This window comes from Eptesicus fuscus, chromosome 11 (genome assembly GCF_027574615.1).
Source record: "Eptesicus fuscus isolate TK198812 chromosome 11, DD_ASM_mEF_20220401, whole genome shotgun sequence".
NCBI classification, from domain to species: Eukaryota; Metazoa; Chordata; class Mammalia; order Chiroptera; family Vespertilionidae; genus Eptesicus; species Eptesicus fuscus.
The window spans coordinates 70,387,513-70,409,465 of record NC_072483.1 but is presented as its reverse complement, the minus strand read 5'-3'; the positions used below and the strand labels follow the sequence as shown (position 1 = coordinate 70,409,465).

The window sequence follows — 21,953 nt, the reverse complement described above, 5'->3', positions numbered from 1 at the left end:
GACTGTCATTTATGCCACAAACAAAATACTACGGTTGTAATTCCAAATGGAGAGAGGATCAGGATGTCTCTGAGAAGCCCAGTGTCTGGCAGCAGGTACAGCATCAAAACTCAGAGGCGGAGTCCTATTTGCACAGGTACATGTATTTTACAAACTGGCGATGGACCGAGTACTTCTGAGAAACAATTTGTTCCAGGTCGAATTCAAATGACACTGGTCATTTCTGGAAGCCCCATTTTCCAGCATTCTGTACACCAAGCAACACTGCAGATAGGTTTTTTGTTTTTGTTTTTGTTAATTTCATAGGGCGAAGACGAAGTAAAAAAAGTGCAGTTCTTCAATTAAAGTGCATGGATGAGGTAAACTAATTTCAAGAGTTTTGAGTTTATTCAGTACTGGCTCAGACGGGAACCATCCTGCCGTGTATCTGCTGCATTTGGGTTCGCATCGCCTGGACGCTGCTCAAAATCTTATTCTGGTGGGTGACAGCTGTGATGCCGATTCGTGCCAGGTCGCTGTACAGGGGGGATTGAGGGGGGGGGAGAAAACAGAGGGAAAGTAACGTTATGAGGGCTGAGAACCTCTCTTCTGGGCTTCATGCAGACACACATCTGAATCAGCCACAATTCATACAGCACAACAAGGCAGGTGTATTAAGATGCTTAATTAAGCAATTTAATGCAACAATGTAGGTGCTTTATAAAGGCTGTGTAAAATTAGACTCAATCAAATGAAAGGCATTCCAGCTTTGTGTGTGTGTGTATTTTAAATGGGTAGGATGATTATGCAGCTCAAAGCAAAAACAGGAAAATACTATTAAATCTAGATTTACCCTTTTGTGTTACATCGCTGAGTACTTACTCCTGGTTCATGTGCACCACAGCCTCTAGTGTGGTATAACCAGCAGCCGTGAAATTATCCTTATACCGGTCCATTTTAATGGCCTGCAGCCAGTCGCCCACTGATACCACGGCGGAGAATTCAGGAGAGCTTGGATCCAACAAGGCAGTGTTGGGTCTGGAAATGGAACAAGAAATTGTAGACAGAGCTATCAGTGAGACAGCAAGACTCAGAAGTCAAATTGCCTGAGACAGACAAGAGGAACTGAAACACCAAGAGTAACCCTCATCAAATGCCACTGTGATTATTTTTGCTCCCAATTTTACAAAGCTTCTAAAAAAAGTATCAATCGCCCTATTTGTTCTTAATTTCATGGCCCACATTTGTTTCATGTGAACCTCTTAGTGCATTAATAATCATAGCTGTTGTGTGTTTTTTAACACTCTAGCCTGGGGTAAAGATTGGGGGAGCCCTTGTGGCTGAAATTGATTGTCTTTGCAGAAAGAGTCCAGTCCCTGCCAGCACTGAATACTATAGACTTTAGTGCAGCAACTATGGAAACCCTAGTGAAGTATGAGTAAGGAAAACTGAGCTTCAATCTGCCAGACTTGATGGAAGGAGAATGCAGCAAGAGTTCAAGTCTAACGTGCTTTGAGCCAGGTTTACAGGCAGTCTCGGTAGATTCGAAAAAACTTGGGACAGCAGGGAGTTAATCCCCTTTAATCAACCCATGCCTGACCAGCACGCGTGCCAAGACTGGAAGGAAGAATGGCCACTTTGATCACTGTTTAGCCTGTGGAATGTGCTTCTGTATTCCCTTGCAGGGGCTCCTAAATAATCATTTCCACAAAATATGAGAACATTTTATTAACTTAGTTATTAGTTAACACATTTCTCAGGCCAGGTGTTTGATATGAGGTCATTGTTAAGAACAACTATAGTTCAAGGCAGGAATCCTGCCATTCTTCATAGTATTGATATATAATAAATCACCTATTAATGGAAAGTATTTGGTAACAGACTTGTAGTTATCTTCATCATCAAAATACATAATAATCACAAGGTGGACCTCCACAGGGTATTCTATACCACCCTTACTATAATTACCTCTATAGCAATACTGCTACTTAAGTTTTATTTTCTTAACGTTCCATTTTCTCTAGAAATTATGGAATGAATTTCACCTTAGTTTGACATGACTTTCATTCTGAGACTATGTTGTTTGAATACAAGTGTTTAAATCAGAAGTATATCATCATGACTGAATTTTCACCAAAAAACATTATTTTCTTGTAAAAACAAAATTAAGTCAAAATAATGCCTTCATTCATTTTCTACATAGCAGACTTAATCGAATTCCATTCTTTATTTTAATTTTACCAGTTAATTTTATTTGCATTACTTCTTTTTTATGTAAATATTTTAACAAAGACTTGTTTTATCAGTTAGTTCTGAGCCCAGATATTAGCTTGTCTTTGTGACCTTCCTTTTGTGTCCATTGTTTCAATTATATCCACTTTTATAAGTAAAAGCTTACATATTCTTATGGCAAGAATAATCAAGCTTTAATTATTCCCCCAATTTCGAGTCAATAACAAATATTAACACTCAGAATTTTATACATCAGTGATGAATGTTTAGCAATTTAAATATTCATATCAAACAAGGAGCAACATTTGCTTCTAACTTTACGCCAAGAACATTAAAAGGCAACGTGTAAACTCTAGGTGCCTGAGAAGGTCAAAATGACCTTAGGATGAAAATATCCTCACTCCATATCAATACACTCCAACAGATACTCTTAAGCATGTTCTGGAAGTCTTTGTGCTCTCTATGGAACACCATGACATTTGCCTAATTTTGTGCTCAGTAACATATCATGTTATACTATACCCCATTATCAGCAAGCGGTGATAAGCATCAAAGCTATTCAAGTACCATCAGTGAAAAAAAAATTAGCATCGAGAAAAGTGTATTCAATAACTCATTTTTTCCTGAACTTCGGTGCTAAGCACACATTATAGAATATCAATAGTTAAATAGTTTACGCTATCAGAAGTTCCAAGCACTGGCCTCAGCACTCTCAGACATAACACATGGGCTCTGGAGCTGGAGAAGTAAAAGCTGAGGTTAACGTAGAAATAGGAGAAGCCAGCTACATGGAAACCTGGCTTTAGAGCCATCTGTTTTCACCCTCTCAGTGAACAGAAGAACAGAAACTAGCCCAGAAATGTTAGATTTGTTTTAGGTCACATAGCTACCAATTGGCAGGAGGAAGATGTGAATTCAGCTGGATGTTTTTGCAGAAGAGCTTGACCACTGAGCTCTTTGTATAGTGGCCAATGCTAAAGGATCTGAAAGCCTACAAGAGAACAGAAGGTACCTCTGCTGTTTGCTCCAAATTATTTTTTTCATGCATTATAATAATAAGTGTAGTCCTTTTCATCTGCAACATTTAGGCTAGGGTTTCAGGAGAAAGACTAGAGAACATCATAATGCTGGTCAAGACAGGAAGGGCTTGCATATCTGGAGAAAATGTCCTCCAGTTTTTGATGAAAGAGACACTATTGAGAAATTCAGACTTGGAAATGAATAGGTGCCTCACCTCATGCATGCCTGAATCATTTGGTCTTATTGTGCCTGTCTCTTAAGTCATTTAACGGATGATGGTCTATACCTTTTTCGATGGAGCTGGTAGCTAGGTATCCTGAACCGTAAGCCAGTAAAGCTCAACCCCGTGAAAAAAAAGGTCCCATTGAACTATAGAACTTGCAGTATCTTTATCTTCTCTCTGGACTGATATACTTCAATTGCCTTTTCCCAATGAAATAACTATCTCTTTTACAGGTGGTACAATCAGTGGTCTGCATGCTTTGTAACTTGATCAGTTTCTATCTTGGTCCTGTTTCCTGCTACTCTTGAAAGACTCATAAAAGAAAAACTTCAAGAACTGAAACCTAAGGCATCTCTTGTGACAATCAACACTTTATAATTCAACTTAAAATTGCAATGCACAAAGAGCTGTCCTCTAATCCTTACTTTTTACAAGCACAATATTCCTTTCCCTTTTCAAAAGATGGCATCTAGCAACCTGAATGTCTTCCAAAAGTACATTTCATCTCTCTTTCAAAATGTCCATGTCCAGCATCATAAAAGAAGCACTTTAGTAGCTGTTGCTGTGTTGTTGTTTTTAATTTATTTTTCTAACTATTCCTTGAGGCCTGACAGATATTTGGCTCTTCAAAATGGTGAAGTGAACTACCATAAATACTTCACTAATTGAGAAAGAAACCACCCAAGTTGCAGAGAGCTATGAAGTGACCTCTTACTAAGAGGCAGGAATTAACGTGAGTCACCACTTGCCTGCCATCTCTAATGTATTCTTTCATACATCACTATTAAGTAAGCATGGCTCACCTGGAGCTCTCTGTTCCCGTCCTCTTCAAGCTGCTGGGGTTGCGGATGAGTTTGTCCAACATGTTGACAATCTGGCCAAATTTAGGCCTGTCACTCCTCTCCTTCTGCCAGCAGTCTAGCATCAGCTGGTGGAGTGAGATGGGACAGTCCATTGGAGGGGGTAGCCGATAGCCTTCCTCAATGGCTTTAATCACCTATTGAAGAAAACAGGATGACATGTTAAGCTGCCAGGCAAGCTGTTAGCTGTTCACCCTCCTGATAGGCAAGTTCCCTGTACATTAAGCTGCCAGCAAGCTTGAGCATGGGAACACCTCCAATTCTTTCACAGAAGCCAAGCTGGACCTGCCTATTGCTGGCAATCGGGTAGGCAAGCCTGCTGTTGCTATGAGGTGTTCTCAAATGGCAGGCCAAGCCAACCTGAAGCTCTCAAGTGAAGATGCATCAATGTTCCGGTGATTAGAATCCAATTAGATCAGTAAATGGTGTTGGTGTGACCCTCAGAAATCACAGGGCAATGACTTTCTCCACTCTGCTCCCAAGCGTCTGCAAAATACTCTTAGGAAAAAGAGACCCTAACCTTGTTAAAGACCTTCCTTAGGAAGTATTAATAGCTGCCTTCAAAATGCAAGTCCCTTGACATCATTTTAAGCCTGTATCTTCTTGCTCAGACAGCTAATGGGTCAAAATCAGAGACCACCTCCCTGACCTCCCAATCCAGAAGACACTGCCAACCTCTGAAATAGCACACTTCTCAGATCTTTCTAGATGCCCAGCCTTTTCTACTTTTGGGAGACCAAAATACACCATTATGCCAATTCTGTACCTCTTTCTTCATCTTAGTTGGCTGTCATTTGATCCTGTTAAAGGTGTGGTATATTTTTTAAAAAGTGACAGCAAAAACATTTTTCATCTTCTTTGAGGGCATTTCTATGTTAAAGGGGTCACTGGCACATGTAAGGAAAAAAATTAAAATGTAGATGATACTTGTCTTACTACTCAGAGTGGTCTCGCTGTCTAGTGAGACATAAATAAATCATTCAACAGTCTTTTTTCTAATTCTAATTTTCCTAATCTGTCTTCACAGGTATTACTTATTTTTCTTATTGACTTTTCTCTAAACCCCCCTTCTTCATGGCATAAATCCCAGTAATGCAATACAGCATGACTCATGCCAAATTTAAAGAGGGGAATTACTTCATAATTTCTTGGCGACTCATAAACTTTGTTTATGGGCATCCTATGAGATTCTGGAGGTGCTTTTGCCTGTTAGGGGATTTTTTAAAAAGTTTTATTTGTTTCAAATCAATCTTTCCACTCCAGCCCTTCTCCTACCAAAGCAATAGTTGCTAAGGAAACGACCAGTGGCTGTAGCTATCTCAATGATCACACTGCATTCACCCTGCGGTAGGTCTATTTACTGCTGAACAATTAGCCTTCAACATAACATGGTCAGTTCAGTTAGGTCCAGTTTCTACATACCGATATGACTTCTTGTCTTTTTAACCAGCACACTGTTTCAATCAACTGGTGATTTGTTAAATCCTGTGATCCTTTTTTCCCCATGTATTTTTGACAACATCCTGTTGTATTAGTATTTATTTAGTTCTCCTAAAGTAGACTTCTATATGCTACCTTACTGAACATTATTCTACTTATTTCCAATAATCACATTAGGTCAGCTTGATTCCCTCACTTTCTTTTATCTTTCCATGTGCATGGTGTTGACTCTAGATTTGAGGAAAACATTTTATATTGAACTGATGACAATGCAAGCAACATTGGGCTAATGCCGGGATAACACAATTTCTTATAATCCCCCAGACTGTTTAATACTCCTTCATTAGCTCCCTATCCACTGCCAGCTTGCAAGATGACTTGTGGGTTAGCAAAGCATATTTTCTCAGTTTACTGCTGAATGTTTTGGAGGGCAGAGGATTAAAACCAACAAAAATCTTGATAAGTTTGACATATTTTCAACAGCTACTTTGACTCATTCACCATATGCCAAATTCTACTCATAAAAGTAATTTTCCAGTTATATTTCCTATTGATTCCTGTTCTACTCAGAATCCAACACCAACACAAATACACATGAGTGCTAGATCAATGTTATTTGCAGAGAGAAACAGCTTCAGATGATTTTTCAGGGATAAAGCCAGACAACTAAAAATTTAAAACAACCAAAATTATTTTAATACTAGAGGCCCGATGCACAAAATTCGTGCAAGGGGCTCAGCCCTCGCAGCCCCAGCTGCCTCGGCCCTAGTAGCCCTGGCTGCCTCGGTGCTCGCAGCCCGGGCTTCGTCAGGAAGGTAATCTGGACAGTCTTTCCGATGTTTGGTTTAATTAGCATATTAGCTCTTTATTATATAGGATAATATAGAAACTATCAAAACTACAGATTCTAAAAGTACATAGAGCAGGGAAACTAACATCTTTAGATAATCTGCTGTTATGAGCATTTGGCCATGACTCTCAATTGAAAAAAAGGGGAAAGTTTAAATATAAAATAATTAAATAAGTAAATACACACATCACTTGCTCACTTAGGTTGTTTGTCCTTGTCCCTCTAAAAATCTCTAACCCCAAATTAAACATTGCCATAGGAAAGGTACTTGAAGGTATACGCATAGCATAGTTACATCAAACAATAGATTGTACACCCTTCACCTCTACAGCCTTTTCCAGCTTGTGATTACCAGTTATGCTAGCTGCTGTCTTTCCTCCCATCTGCTACCAACCTTCCTTTACAATTTACAGATAATCCAATGTCAACACGACCATTCCTCTTAATCTGGTTAGAGAATTCTTTTTGCCCCACTAGACATGGAGTTCATTAGCTTCTCTATTACACTGAACATCCTTTTATTGATAAGGCAACAGCATCCTGCTTCTTAAGTACACCTAGTTCTTCATTGAATTGTCAAGGCTGCACAAGTCCTTGTGTTTCAGGACACGGCAGATGGTCAGGTAACATTCCACCTCAGAGAGAATGTTTTAAAAGATGACTTTTCCTAAAATATAATTTCTGTTGATATTGAATACCATGCATCTATAAACTCTGTGCTAATATTTTACCTCATATATTAAAATAATTTTTAAAGTTCAAAGAGTGTTCATTTTATTGTGATCTGATTTCCAACCCCAGAACTAAAACCTTTCCAGAATTAGCAAATACGTGTTCTGGGAACCCACTGCTGAAGGGTTTTTTTCCTTTCTTTCTTTCTTTTTTTTTTTTTTTGGTCCTTTCTCACTGGAGATGTTTGTAATTAAATTCTATTACTCTGGAATCTTATTAGTGTCATTATTGAATGCTTTACTAAAATTGCAGGCATTGTGGATACTCCCTTACGAAGTAGTCCAGATGGTACATTTAAAGGGATGTGCATAATTTACAAAGGGTCATTTAGTGAAGCTTTATTTTAGAGTCCTCAAGGGGCAAGCTCTAATTACAACTCTGTCAGCTTTAAAATATTCACTAGTTTTCTCGCAATAAACCTTTCATGTCAATTTGATCACATGTGAAATGTGTGTTTTTCATATATCCTTGCATTTTCTTCAAATTCAAAGTTTAATTTTGTTTCAGTATGAATTTGGAAATTATCCAAGTTCAAATATTGCTCCTTGTCACGACTCGATGCATCTATCTAAATCTATCTGATCCATCTCCCAAACGATAACACTTAGGGCTATGGTAATTTTGGTCCTTGAAATCTACCACCATAAGGTTTAACTATATTACTAGACACATTTGTATTAAGAATCCTGAGTTTAATGTATCATTTCAAGCTCAACACACACTCCATCATACACTAATGCGAAACTTCCTGAATCTCAATGCTAAGGCATATATTTCAGAACATAAAGACTCACATCTTGATTGGACATATCCCAATAGGGTCTCTCTCCATACGACATCACTTCCCACATAACGATTCCGTAGCTCCATACATCACTTGCTGATGTGAATTTACGATAGGCAATTGCTTCTGGCGCAGTCCACCGGATAGGAATCTTGCCACCCTATGAACATTCAAGCCATAAGTTATTCCCAAAGTACATTACTGATGTGCCATTTGTGATTCTGAATGTCTTTAATGTTTGCCAAGCAGGACAAAAGCATTCCTGAGATAGCTCTCCAAACAATAACAAGAGATTTGTTTATCTTAACTAAAGTCTTTCATGTAGAGACAGTTTTCCTCAGATGTTTTCTTTTGTCACGGGGAAGTGAACAAGTAATCGGTTTAATTATTTTTAAAAAGCCTACCTATTATCTACACTCTGCTCGAGGCAAAGTTGTGGAGGAAAAGGAATCTCAGCTTTTAGGAGATATGTGTTAGCTATGGCATAGCAATGGATGTGCAGCTGATATTCCTTTTGACTTCTTGTTAAATTCTGTCACCCAGCAGCACAAAGGCAATATATAATTTTGTTCCTAAAATCATGAACTAAGAAGTTAAAATGAAAATTTTTATCATTCACATTCTCATCCTACTCTTACACAGCATGAGAAACATGCCCAACACAGCTAGAAGAGAACACTGAATGGGCTCTTGGAGGAAGCCAAATAATGGCAGATGCTAGAGCCATTATTGACTTTAATAAAGTGAGGGCAGGATTTTGGTTACCATCTAATTAAAAAAGAAAACACCTGCAAAATTGGTAAAGCAATTGTGCCCAGGAAAGTTAAAAATGCTTTATCCCCTCCCCTTTGCCCCAAATGTCTTTTTTTAATAGAGCTTCATATTTCCTAGGGTTCCATCCAGGGAAATTAATTAAACTTGAATTCATACCCTTAGGCTGTTCAAGAGGCCATCATTTAAAAGTTTGCTTTATTAGAGTTACTATAAACAGGACAATATATTGTACTGGCAATTGCACTGATTCACTGTCGTTTACTCTGAAAACTTAGTGTATCGCATTTAAACATGTGACATACAGGACACTTGTGCTGCCTCTGCCTTCCTTAAATATTTGGCTAAGGTTTTATCTATGTAAATGTAGCATTCTAGAAGGCTCCCCTAATTTCTCTCTCTCTAACTACCGGGACAAAATAAAAGATCTCCAGTATTCACAAAGATGCATTATTTCCTAAATGAATGCACTTGGAATTCAAAAGAAGATATGTGTAAGAATCAAAACTAGAACCAAAGAAACTGAACAATACAAGAAAAAAACAATAAGCAACCAGACAACAACAAAAACAGTCCAATGCTTAGGATTGCAGATGTAAAATGTGAGCTTTAAATGCCTGGTAACTGTCTGCTTCATGTTGATTTTAACAGTGTCAGCCCTAATGGCCAATAACTTTTATGATTCTGTGCTTATTCCATTAGTATCTTATATTCTGATGGCCCAGCTAAGATAGCACAGCCATTAACTGTATACTGATAACTCTTAACTGCCCTCTAATCCTGGCTTATCTACCAGTAGTAAAATGAAGGCCATTAGATACTGGAAAACGTTGCATAGTGTAAATGCTTTATAAATCCTGTATATACACTCTCAGAGCTGGTAGCCAACCAACTAGAAACATTGCTCTGTGCTGTTTAAAATAAGGTTATTTTTAACAATAAAAAAGAACCAAATAGAAAACCTGAAAAAAAAACCATAAAGAAAGAAGGAAGGGTAGGAAGGAGGGAGGAAAGGGAAGAAAAATTAAGTGTAAAAAGAATACAATAAGTGAAGGGCTACTTTGTGGCTTTGTAAAGTGGTTGCACATATAGAGGTTGTTTCAAAATCCCTGTCTAGGAAACATGGTACAAAACTGGATGCATGGCTCTGAAGGATGATGAACCTATTATAATCACAAAGGGCTTAAGCATCAAAGCAAGAAGAGTGGAATAGTTTCATCAGAGTGAAAACCCAGAGGTTGCAAATCCTCCTTACCCTTGTGGTATAAGCTGCTTCCGGATCATCCTCAAGTACTCGGGACATGCCAAAATCGGACACTTTGCAGACCAAGTTGCTATTTACCAGAATGTTCCGTGCAGCCAGATCTCGATGCACATAGCTCATATCAGATAAGTACTTCATCCCAGACCCAATGCCACGAAGCATGCCCACCAGCTGAATGACTGTGAATCTGCCGTCATTCTTCTGCATATAAAGGAATTGGGAACAATCTCATTAGCTTTAGGCCAAGCATTTCTATTTGAATCTTTTTGATGGCTGTATACAATATGCATTCAAATTCAACATTATTTCTGGGCCTTTTTGACCAAAGTCACTAATTCACTAGTAAAGTGGGTATATCCGAGAAGCTGGGTTTGCTTCCTGTGACAGATGGAAGTTATCCAACTGTAAGGAATCTAAGACTCAAACAGTACCACAATACAAGAATAAATCAAATACATGGATTATCTAATAGTCTTTAAAAATCACATCATTCTCTATTTCTCCCCTTCTTCCTTTGCCCAATTAAGAAATGCCACCAAATACAATGGATGCAAGGAGTCTGTAAGAGTTTTCTGAATACCAACATTCTTGGGTTTAATATAAAGCAGTCACATACCCTGAGGAATGCATCCAAAGAGCCATTCTCCATGTACTCTGTTATGATCATCACTGGTTTACCTAGAGTTTTGAGAAAGAAAAACACAAACCCTTGATGAGCACTGCAGTTAATGAGATAAAAATGGGCTGTGCACAATTTTACTGCCAAGACACCTGTCTTGTGTGATCTAATTTAATTAAAACAAGCCAAGCTTATGCCTCAGCTGTGGAGAGCTAGGAATGAAATATTAAAAAGACGAGTAGGTTTAAGTTCCATCTGGAAGGTTAACCCTTTGCGTGGCTTGTTGACAAGGTCTTTAACTAAAGTGGCCTCTGGTACCCAGGGAGTACATGAATGGATAATTGCTCTCTCAAGCCAAAGGGGAAGAAGATAAATGAGCAGGCCTGTTTAAAGGCGGAAAACAAAAAATCTTTAGGATAATTAATTAATTTTGTCCCCAGAAGAACCACTTGTGTGATGCTAAAGGAATCAATGGACAGAGAAACTTTTTTTTTTTTTTTTACTTATTTGGAGAAACTCAAGTTTCAGAAAGCAGTAGCTATGTTGATGACTTCATTGCTCAGACACATCTTAAAGATCAAGCATGAACAATATTCACTTCTTTCTTCGCCTTGCTCAGATTAGGGGTTGTATCTTCCCCTTTCTATAAATAAACTTACTCTATTTGTTTCTTTAAGCCACCAACCTCAGCAACAACAAAATCACAGAAAAAGTTCATTAAATTATTTCATCCTAGACAGCAATCTTAATTCAGTACTAGAACATTCTTGCTCCCCACTCCATCCTCTCTTTCTCTCTTTTTGGCAAAGAAGTCAAAATCATTTTAAGGTTTGGGGAAGTAGGAAAACACCATTTTTATTTCACTTTAGTTTTCTTTCTGAGGACCTTAGGAAATTAGAACCATTCTTTAGTTTCTTAATCGCTGGCAATGGACTCAAGGTCTGAAATTCCTTTTTTCTAAAGGGGATTTGTGGGAGTGGGAAGAGGGGGGCATAAATCCTCAATATTTTACTAAGGGGAGGTTTAGAGCAAAGAGAACATAAAAAATTCCCTGAGAGGAAAATAAAATGTTAGTTTGATAATAAATAAAAAATATTCACACTTTCGTTGATGTAATTGTGGACTGTTTGGACTTAGGGAAAATGGGCTGGGATATGTCACCGCTGAAAAGCACCCAAAATTATTCTATACAAATACATTTCCCACCCAGAACCCCTATCAGAATAGACTATTCTGGTGAGGGGAAAAGGACACGTCATTGTTTCACAGGCAATAGTTTTGAAGAACAGACATTTTTAATTTCAACGAAGTACAGTTTATCAATTTGTTTTTTGATTGTGTTTTTGATGTCCTAAGAAATCTTTCCGAAGCAAAAATTTTGGATTAGAAACCAATACCCTGGAGATTTTATTTTCAAGTGATGAAGGAAAGCTGGCAGAAAAAGCAGGAATGGTGGTGAAGACTGAAGGATGAGTCAAACCACTTCCAGGCTCTCTCCTTGGCTGGAGAGGGTGAGGGTGGTCCCTGTCCACCTCTCCACTCGTCATCAATTTAAAAGGAAGCTCTTAGTTCTTAGCTTCATTTACCCTCTACATCTGTGATCACAGTCTTCCAGACAGACACAAATGCATCTAAATGAGTTTTAATTAACCTGCCTCAATCAAAAGATACTTTGTCAACTCAGGAGAAAGGGTGACCCTCCTGGTGGAGGGTTAACACCTACTTCCATTTCACCAGACCCTCTGGAGGTGCGGAGAAGAGAGTGGAGGATCCAAAAGACAGGGGGGTAGCAGAGAGAATTTATAGTCTCCTTGTCAATTTAAAAAGTTACTCAAGTAACTGCTGGTAATGAATTCACACTCTTCCAGGCCACCTTTTCACCCTCACACCTCCCTGGTCCGACTGTTGGCACCATCTTCACAATTTTTCTACATTCCTTTTTCTGCTTATTAACAGTATCCATTTGTCAGAATCTTTATGAGCTCTACAAGAGAAATAAAGATGACTATCTGCAGAAGCAAAGGGGCTTATAAAATTGGCCTAGGCTGGGCTCATGGGTGGAGGCGGGTCCTTCTCTGGAACAGAGGGGGATGCGGGTGGCTAGGGGAGAGGTGGGGGGAGGGGACAGCGCCTCTGGTGGAAATTTTAAATCATTTTAATTCAGTGACAACTGCATTATGCAAATGCACCCAGTCGTTTATAACAGTTACAGCTGTAATAGCTGTGGGTTTTAGAGGCACGGTGGGACTTTCACACAAAGATCCCCTGTTTCTTCTCTCTTCTACAGAGGTGCTGTGAAAATCACTGTCTGCCGCAGGAAAAACACCCCAAGCTGAACAGAGCCTCCTTTTGAGAAACTGGACCTGCAGAAGTATTTAGACGGAATGTTATCTTTTAATTAAAGTAGTGAAGGACTCTGGGCAGCCCCTAAGGCCACAGGCAACAGAAAAATATCCTGTCTGTAAAACTAATCTTAAAAAGCAAATAGAGCTATTCTATGCTAATTATAGCCTTCACCTTAGTTGGAAAAACTGTATATCCTTCTCCCTAAAGTTCCTTTTTCTGAAGAATTCTGAAGATGGGGAAAGATGCACTTCTTAAGACATAATAACACCAGCTAACGTTTAGAGTTTGTTTTGTTTTTTATGTGACAAGCATTATGCTAACTACCCTAAATAATTCATCCAAAATAACCTTGTGAGGCAAGTTCTATGTTAACTCTATTTTACAGACGAGGAAACTGAAATATTGAGGAAAGAGTCAAGGCCACCTGCTTAGCCAGCGTGTAAATCTTAGGTCACTAGGCCAAACGTAGGTTTTGGAAGTGTGGTCCCAGGAACTGCATGCACCTTTGGCTTACCTTACAGCTTGAAATTTGAACTCATGGACCTTACTTGCCCTGAGGATGAGGTTCAGGAAACTGATTTGACACGTTTTTCAGGATTCTGATGCATATTTAAGTGTGGGGACCTCTGAACTAGTGTATACTTCCCCACTTTTTTAGTAACCTCTTTTTCTCTTCTTAAAGATTTTATGCCCTGTGTCAGACCTCCCCCTCGGCCTCAGGTCTAATGTCCAATGTTTAATCTTTAACCAACCCTTCCTTCTTCCCTTCAACCTGTTGGAACAGCCACTCTGTACACGATGTCCGAGGATGCATTTCACAGGCACCTCGAATCAAGTAAGAGGCACCCTGGGCTTCCTGGAGACACAGCCCCAGGCTTACAGGATCCTTGACTTGTAGGAACTGTAGGAGGTACTACGGCTCCTGGAACAGAGCCACCTTCAGTAATAACCACTTGGGCTGCGTTGTCCATGTGGCATTTTATAAGTTGGTCTTAGCCAGCCTCACCAACGCATTCAGGGTTTGCTTTGTAAAATACATCTGTGGAGCTGTGTTGTGTTTTAAATGAAGCGTGGTTCGCAGGCTCAGGGAATGCTAATGGACTAAAAAAGGAAAGTTCAACCAGGTGTTACTGTAACTGGGTGCTGAACTGCAGCAGCCATAAATCAGGCAGAGCAGACAAGCAAATCCCCCAGCCTAATAAAGATTCCCAAGATCCACTCCCCGCATCTGGAACTGAAGCCTCAAGCACAAGGTGTGGCGAGGTTTTTGTTGTGTTTTATATGAAAAGTACTTAAAATTTATTGTGCTTACCATCTGCTGGTGCCTACCTTGTGACAGTCAGTTGGGTCTAGCAAAGATCTGAAAGATGGCAAGGCATACCCAAAATCTGCAATATTAATTTCCCTAAAATCTCACACAAGCTGCCTTGGAACCAGTGGTATCAGCCTAAACCATAGACCCATTTAGAGCTGACTGCAAGATTAATGACTTGTCCTGCACTGATTTCCTCCTATTAGCAATCAGTGGGGCTGCTCCATCTGTCATTTCCCTGGAAAGAAATGTGTGTTTAATTTGCCAGGAACTTCTAACTTGGCTTTGTAAAGGGAGTGACCCGCATACATTTGGTGACGACGCCTTCCATGTGAATTATATTCGGGTGGTCAAACTGTCCCATGATGCTGGCCTCACTCAGGAAGTCTCTCCTCTGTTTGTCTGTATAACCGGCTTTCAGCGTCTTAATGGCCACACAGATCTCTCTCTTGCCAGGCACTTTGAGACGCCCACTGCAGACTTCACCAAATTCACCTTTGGGAGAGAAAAAGAATTGACTGTGGACCAGAAACACATTCAGGATGAAAGAGTAATGGCAAACATTTGCTGAGTGCTTATTACCCGCCAGGCACAGTGTTCGTGTTTTACATAAAGCCAGGAAATGTCACGTTCACAGATATTTACACATAGACATGTACACACAATACACCCACATGCATTTACATAATCATATGTGGATATTTAATATCCACAAAGAAAACAGGTTTATTAGACAGACACTTACCAACTCCTATGACTTTTTCTATCTTAATGCAGGATGCATCAATTTCTTTGGCAAATTCTCGAACTGCTTGGTTGGGATCCTCGTATGTAAAGGGATCCACGTAAGTTCTAACACCTAAGTAACAGACACATGATAGAGTGACCAAACACTTCTCAGGAGCCACTAATAAACTTAAGTCTACAAATACTTAGCACAGGCAACGTTTTCTTAGCACAATAAAATAGACTTGGTGTAGACATATGACAATGTTTAAATTCTTGCTCTGGTTGTCATTAGTGGGTAAACAAAGAATTGTTAACTACTTAAGAGGCTGCGGCTCTCCTGACTTCCTGAAATATCTTCACACTTCAAGGACAAATTTTTTAAAAAACAACTCATCCCAGGGAGAAAATGAGTCTCTATAAGGAAATTTGGAATGTGTTAGCTGAATATTGTTTCCTCATCAGTTGTCCGTATCCTACCCACCATCTCCAGCTATCCTCCTTTAGTGAGATAATAAGAACTTTCTTTTTCAACTGGTCTTGTCTACATGGTGTCACCCTTTTGCCCAATATCTGGACTAATTAAAGATGTGACCAACAATTAACAAAGTTTAAGATTAAACCTAGGTTAAAATGGACAAGAGGGATAATCTCAGCAAATTGATTTGAGAATATAGCCTCTGTATTGGAGCTCCACTTTTTTTCTGTTTTGGGAAAAAGTAAAGACATTGAAGTTCACCTGGAAGCTTTAGCTGAGGAAATGTAGCCTAACTGTGAATGGTTTGAATACCAGAAAGTGTAATTTAGCCATATCCCACAGCTACATGCAAAAAAGTTCAGAATGTGACCTCTGGAACCGCTGGGGGATGCACTATAATTCCTGGGAACTTTCTGCTGGCATTCACACCTCTCCTTCCCCTGCCTGAGCTCCTGGAGCTTTGGGGCACTCAGAGGGTATAAGACAATGAATGTCCCAATCCCTTTGATTTTTGGGGCCTGTCAGTCTTGTCCTTATCACAGAAAACTTACATTTTTGTTTTTAAAAATATATACATCATGCAAATTAAAAAGTGTTTTAGAAAGAAAACAAGGTGAATAATAAAAAGTTGTCAAGCCCCACATAGCCTTTAGAACTTTAGATACTCCACCCAAGAAAATCTTTCTCAAGATTATTCTTCCTACTGCTAGTCTCTCTCTCTTCCTTTTACCTCCTGGTGCTGTCTAATAGGGGACCTATTAGCACATGTTGCTATCTAAATGTAAATTAGTTAAAATGCAATAAAATTTACAATTTACTTCCTCTTTCACACTAGCTACTTTTCAAGTATCCAACAGTACATGTGGCTGTTGCTTTTTTTTTTTTTTGCCACTTGTTTTTTTTTTTTAATATATTTTATTGATTTTTTACAGAGAGGAAGAGAGAGGGATAGAGAGTTAGAAACATCGATGAGAGAGAAACATCGATCAGCTGCCTCTTGCACACCCCCTACTGGGGATGTGCCCACAACCAAGGTACATGCCCTTGACCGGAATCGAACCTGGGACCTTTCAGTCCGCAGGCTGACGCTCATCCACTGAGCCAAACCGGTTTTGGCACATGTGGCTGTTGGATGGTCCTGAATTCTACATATGGGGGGAGCGTGGGAGGAGGCATAGCAATTACAGCTCAATTCCTTATTCCTTCTCCAAGATTGTTACCTTCGAATGTGAAAAAAAAATGTTACCAGTTGATTGACATCCAACTACAAAAATAAGCCAGCTAGACCAATACCTTTTCAGAGTGGAGGATAAAAGATGGGGGAAAAAGGGGAGGAAAAAAAAGACTCTAAAGGAATTTCCCCAGCCCCCATCTTTAATTTAAGAATCCCCATTCACCTGTTTCAGTTTGATACCCCAAAGTATATTATTTAGCTAATTATATAAAAGGAATATAATAGGAATAGCTATGTGAATATTATTCAGATATTTCTAAACTGAAAACAGGAGACATGGTCTAAAACTAAAATGATTTCTAATCCAATGTTTTGTACCTTGATTCAAATGTTTCTCTTCATCTGCTTCTTGCTTGGCTTTACTGTATTTACTCCGTCTATTAAAAAATATTAAAATAGAAAACAAATTTCAAAAGCTGAAAGAACATAAGTTTTTGATACCATAATATGTCAGGCAGATACACTACACACATTTCACAGATGAGAAAACTGAGGTTTATGGGAGTGAACTAACAAGGTGAATAACCTGTCATCTTGTTAGTGAATCATGGTTTCTAGCACAAGCAGTCAGAGTGCAGAGCCTCTGCTCCTAACCACTATATTAAATTCAGGTGATAAAGCAAATATTTTATAAAAAATTACAACTTCAAATTCTCAAAGAAATGTATATTATTGAAGATAGATTATAAATTTATTGGCTAAGTTCCACATATGTATTCTAAATTAAAATAGTTTCCATGGAAGAATGTTGCATAAATCAAATAGTAATAATGTTCAGTATGTGATAGGTAACTCATTATCATATTATATGATATTCTTAAAGCAATAGTCTTGTGGTTATTGGTTTCAGCTGCTGCATACAAAATCCTCAATTATTATTGGAACTTTCAAGAGTAAATATTTTCTTTGTACTAGATTACATTCCTCAAGAGTTTGTAGAAAATTTGCAAAGTGAAAATGAGAAGTTTCCATTTGTAGTTTAATTCTCTTTCCAAAAAATGGTGTATGGCCTTGCAGTTGGCATTCACTATTTTTCCAAATATCCTCTAGGAGTGAGATCTGCTTTGTTATAAAGTTTTGGGGATCAGAAATCTTTGTTATACATAAAACTTAAGCCAGTAGTCTTAATACATTATATATGTACTAGAGGCCCAGTGTACAGATTCGTGCTTCAGTGGGGTCCCTCGGCCAGGCCTGTGGGGATTGGGCGGAAGCCAACTCTCCGACATCCCCTGAGGGATCCTGGATTGCGAGAGGACACAGGCCAAGCTGAGGGATCCTATTGGTGCAGGATCGGGACTGGGGAGGGACCGTGGGAGGGCTCCAGGGTGTGTCTGACCCCTCTCGCCCAGTCCCGATTGGCCGGACCCCAGCAGTAAGCTAACCTACCTGTCAGAGCATCTGCCCCCTAGTGGTCAGTGTGCGTCATAGTGACTGGTCAAACGAAAGGTTGGATACCTAGCATATTAGGCTTTTATTATATAGGATGTGTGTGCATATATATGTGTATAAATATCACATAAAGAAATTGAAAAATTAACTCAGTTGCTATTACAGCTCTTTACAGTTTGAGAAGTTGAGACCAAATTAATGCATACAATGTGTACATTTATGTTTCTGTCAAAAATGTCAAGTTGACATTGGAGTTTATAATCATCTTGTATTTTCTCATATGAGGAAACTGAAGCTCTGAGGTGACAAAGGTTCCCTGAAGGTCCTGTTGGAATCTGGTAACCAATTCCTGACTGTGAACAAGTAGAGAAGGCAGATGATCATGTAAAGGGAGAACCTACCAGCCCAGGCAAGGACAGAGGCAGCCCTATCATGGTCACATGTTCCAGGCCTCTCACCCGCATTCCTCTCCTCATTGTCAGTAATGCAGGAGCCAGCTCCACAGTCAGCCCCTCAGAGCCAACAGATGTCCCTCAGTGTGTGTAATTCCCTTGCAAATAATAACACCTTGCACTGTTGCACTGTATTTAACTTTTCAAAGTGCTCTCATTACTCCTCCCCTAACTGTTTGCAAAGCAGGAAGCAGCTTAGTAAACAGAGACCCAGTTACGAGAGTTAAGTCTCAAATAATAGCTTGCCTTTTTAGTTTGTAGTTTACTTTTGGAACAGCCTTCACATCCACTATTTAGTTGCATCTTCACCATAACTCTATGAAAGTAATCAGGCAGACAGACACACACTCAGTCCCACTGAACAGACGAGGGAATGGGGGCAGCCAAGAAGAGATTCACCCATGACCCTCTCAGCAAGTACTGGAATGTGCCTGCCCTGATCCGGCTCACACTTCACATACTTCTCATAGTGCAGATGAAGTTATACGATGACATGAGAGTTAAATATAAGTAATTTTACATTTTATATCAGTAAATCCACTTAAATTGTATTCCACTCTGCTCTCAAAATCCACTTCTTCATCAAGGAAACTAAACAAGTTTAAGTATGCTGCAACCAAACATTAGGAAGAAAGATGTAGTCCCTTCCAAACCTCTCCCCACCCTTCCCCTTTTAAAGGAAACAGGAGTGTTAAGTCAGGGACCATGAAAACAACATTTCATGTCAGGGAAACTCCTTGTGGCTATGTCCCAAGGAAGTGATAGGATCCTGCCAGCCTCAGAGATTGTATCTTATCAGAGCTCCTAAAAGCATTATCTAAAATTACAAGTATATCTTTTAAACCACTTTAGATCTCCAATACTGATTGGAACGTTTCTCCTTTAAAAAGAGGCAGGGGAGGGGAAATGCATAGAGCAGGAGAGCTTTGGTACCAACTGAGTTCATATAGAAACAAGGGGCCTCAAGCTGCCCAGGGGTGGGGTTATCTGTTTCATATCTAGCACATTCATTAAATACATGCAAAGCCGGAGGAAATGCAAAATGGCAGGGATCATTAATTATAAGGCTGACATGTCCATCCTTTTCTCAGACTCCTACACCTGGAGGGGGAATTAAATTAGAGGCAAAACTTCTTTACTTCGCAGTGTGACTCGGAGGAGAGGACCCTACAAAAGTACAGGGAATGCTGGAAAAGAAACACTGGAATTACTGTTCAAAGGCTAATTGTAGCCTATTAGTTTTTTAATAATACCTTGAAAACTCAAATGCCTCGGTCCTGCTCTACCTTTGTCACTTGATGACCCTTTCTCCTTGTCTCAGGGTAGGACAATGTGGCCTTTATTGTCCTAAGAAAGCAAACCCACTGAAGTGTATTATTGGGTCAGCCAGCCTGGAGGAAATCACAGGCTGGCTGACCCAAGATGTGCTAACTCCGTACTGATCTCCGAGGCAGATCACCAGAATGGCAGAAGGAAACCTTTGTTGAAGAATTTCTAATTATTAAGATGTGGGCAAGCTGATTAAAAAAGGGCAAGGAGGAGAGTGGTTGGTAAGCGAATGCTCCAGAAGGAAACATGGAAACTTTCAACCGCAGGAGTCACAGAAAAGCATCCCCTCTGCAGGTGAAACTTTGAAAGCCAAGGAGCTAAGCCCTCCTTCTGTCAAAGAGAGGCACAATAAGGGTATTAAAAGACTTTGTTGAGGATCAGCAGGAGTTCCTGCGCTGCCTTCCCAACCAATGCGTTGTTCCTGGCACCTTGACTATCCTCAATAAAACAAACAAAACAGTGGAGGGGAGAGAGCAGGGGCCCAGCTAAAACCCAGCTTTTATTAAAATACTAACTTCCCTGACCAAGTGGATGGATTTGATTGATGTAGTTCACTGTTCCAAAACTAATTAGTAAAGGGTAAGTAATGTATTCAGCTAACGTGCAGATTGAAGATAAGGCAAAGTTATAACTAGCCGGGTCCAGGAGAACCCTTTCTAGCATTCAGTGGCATCACTCATGATGATTCAGAGAAGCCATCCTTCTTTATCCTCTTCCTTAAGTTGTCATTGTTCTTGAACCAAATGATGGCTAAACGTTCTTCACAAGCAACATTTAAAATGGTTGGAATTGAACCGTACGACTGCAGGAAGGTTGTTTTGAAATGTTCCTGCAGTACCATCTGCCCCCTAATTGTATGAATTTACATGGCTTCATCAGAGCCAATTTAGGCTACCATTTAAATGTATTCATTCCTACGTGATCATAATATTCCAATGAGGACACCAGGGAAAGGCAGATACAGACTGAATGGTAACTGGTTTAGCACTACTTGAACAGTTGGCTTCAAAGTGAAAAATCTTAACCTTCCTAAGAAGACAAAACCAACTTGCAATGTCTGACTTTATAGTATGCATTAGACTTGACATTAATTCACAGATTACAACTATTACCAACATCACTGACAGACTCTTACAATTTTGGTATGATAGAACTGTCGATGTTAGCTTTTGATGTAGGTCAAATTTCTAGTTAAGAAGACATTAGAAATGGATTTCTGTCTGGATCAAGCAACTAACCAGCTGTGTGACCTTGGTTCAGTTAATTGTTTAACTGCCTCTCTAGTCCTCAAGTTCCTGATATACGAGATGGCAGTGGTAGAATTCCTCAGTTTCCTAAACAAGAAACATTGGTGTAACTCACCCATATATTTTGTCATAGACACTTCATTTATTTTTTCTTAAAGTCAATTCACTTCTTTTTCTTAATTCAGATAAAAGGGGTACTTTATAACCCTAATATAAATGGAAACCCAGACTCACTTGCAATCATCAGAAGGTCAGTATCAAAGCAGTTATGCTCAATTATCCACCAGTACTTATCTCTGATCTTAGAAAAGAGTCATCCTGTGTTCTGGTCCTTTCTTAAAAGGGATTTTCATACTCGAACAATAAAGTACTATTTGGGGAAGACACACTAGCCTAAAGCAACCCAAATTAATACTATTTGTGATGTTTCTGGAAGAAACCCAATTAAATCATTAATATAAAGGGGGGGGGGTGGTGTGTCAAGAAAAATTTAACACATTTCATCATTCATCCTAAAGGTTCTGACCTCACCATTGCATTTTATAATGTCACTGTTAATAGTCTTTTCAAAAATCACTTCAAAAAGCAATAAAGTGGTTGCACTGTAGAGTTTACAAATATGTACGTATAGGCAAATGGGGAAACGAGGCTGTCTGCTAAGAG

General features: G+C 39.3%; 1 protein-coding gene across 1 annotated transcript in view; it reads right to left on the bottom strand.

The window, feature by feature from the left end:
• Positions 1–297: 297 nt before the first annotated feature.
• Positions 298–21,953, bottom strand: part of EPHA4 (EPH receptor A4) — a 128,482-nt gene continuing 106,826 nt past the window's right edge. Inside the window, exons 9-17 of the mRNA XM_008145113.3 lie at positions 17,189–17,247; positions 15,178–15,291; positions 14,742–14,927; positions 10,772–10,833; positions 10,147–10,356; positions 8,131–8,280; positions 4,258–4,451; positions 862–1,017; positions 298–515 (exon numbers count right to left, since the gene is read on the bottom strand). Of these exons, the coding sequence (XP_008143335.1) occupies positions 401–515; positions 862–1,017; positions 4,258–4,451; positions 8,131–8,280; positions 10,147–10,356; positions 10,772–10,833; positions 14,742–14,927; positions 15,178–15,291; positions 17,189–17,247 (1,246 nt within the window). The 3' untranslated portion in view covers positions 298–400. The remainder of the gene's footprint in view (positions 516–861; positions 1,018–4,257; positions 4,452–8,130; positions 8,281–10,146; positions 10,357–10,771; positions 10,834–14,741; positions 14,928–15,177; positions 15,292–17,188; positions 17,248–21,953) is intronic.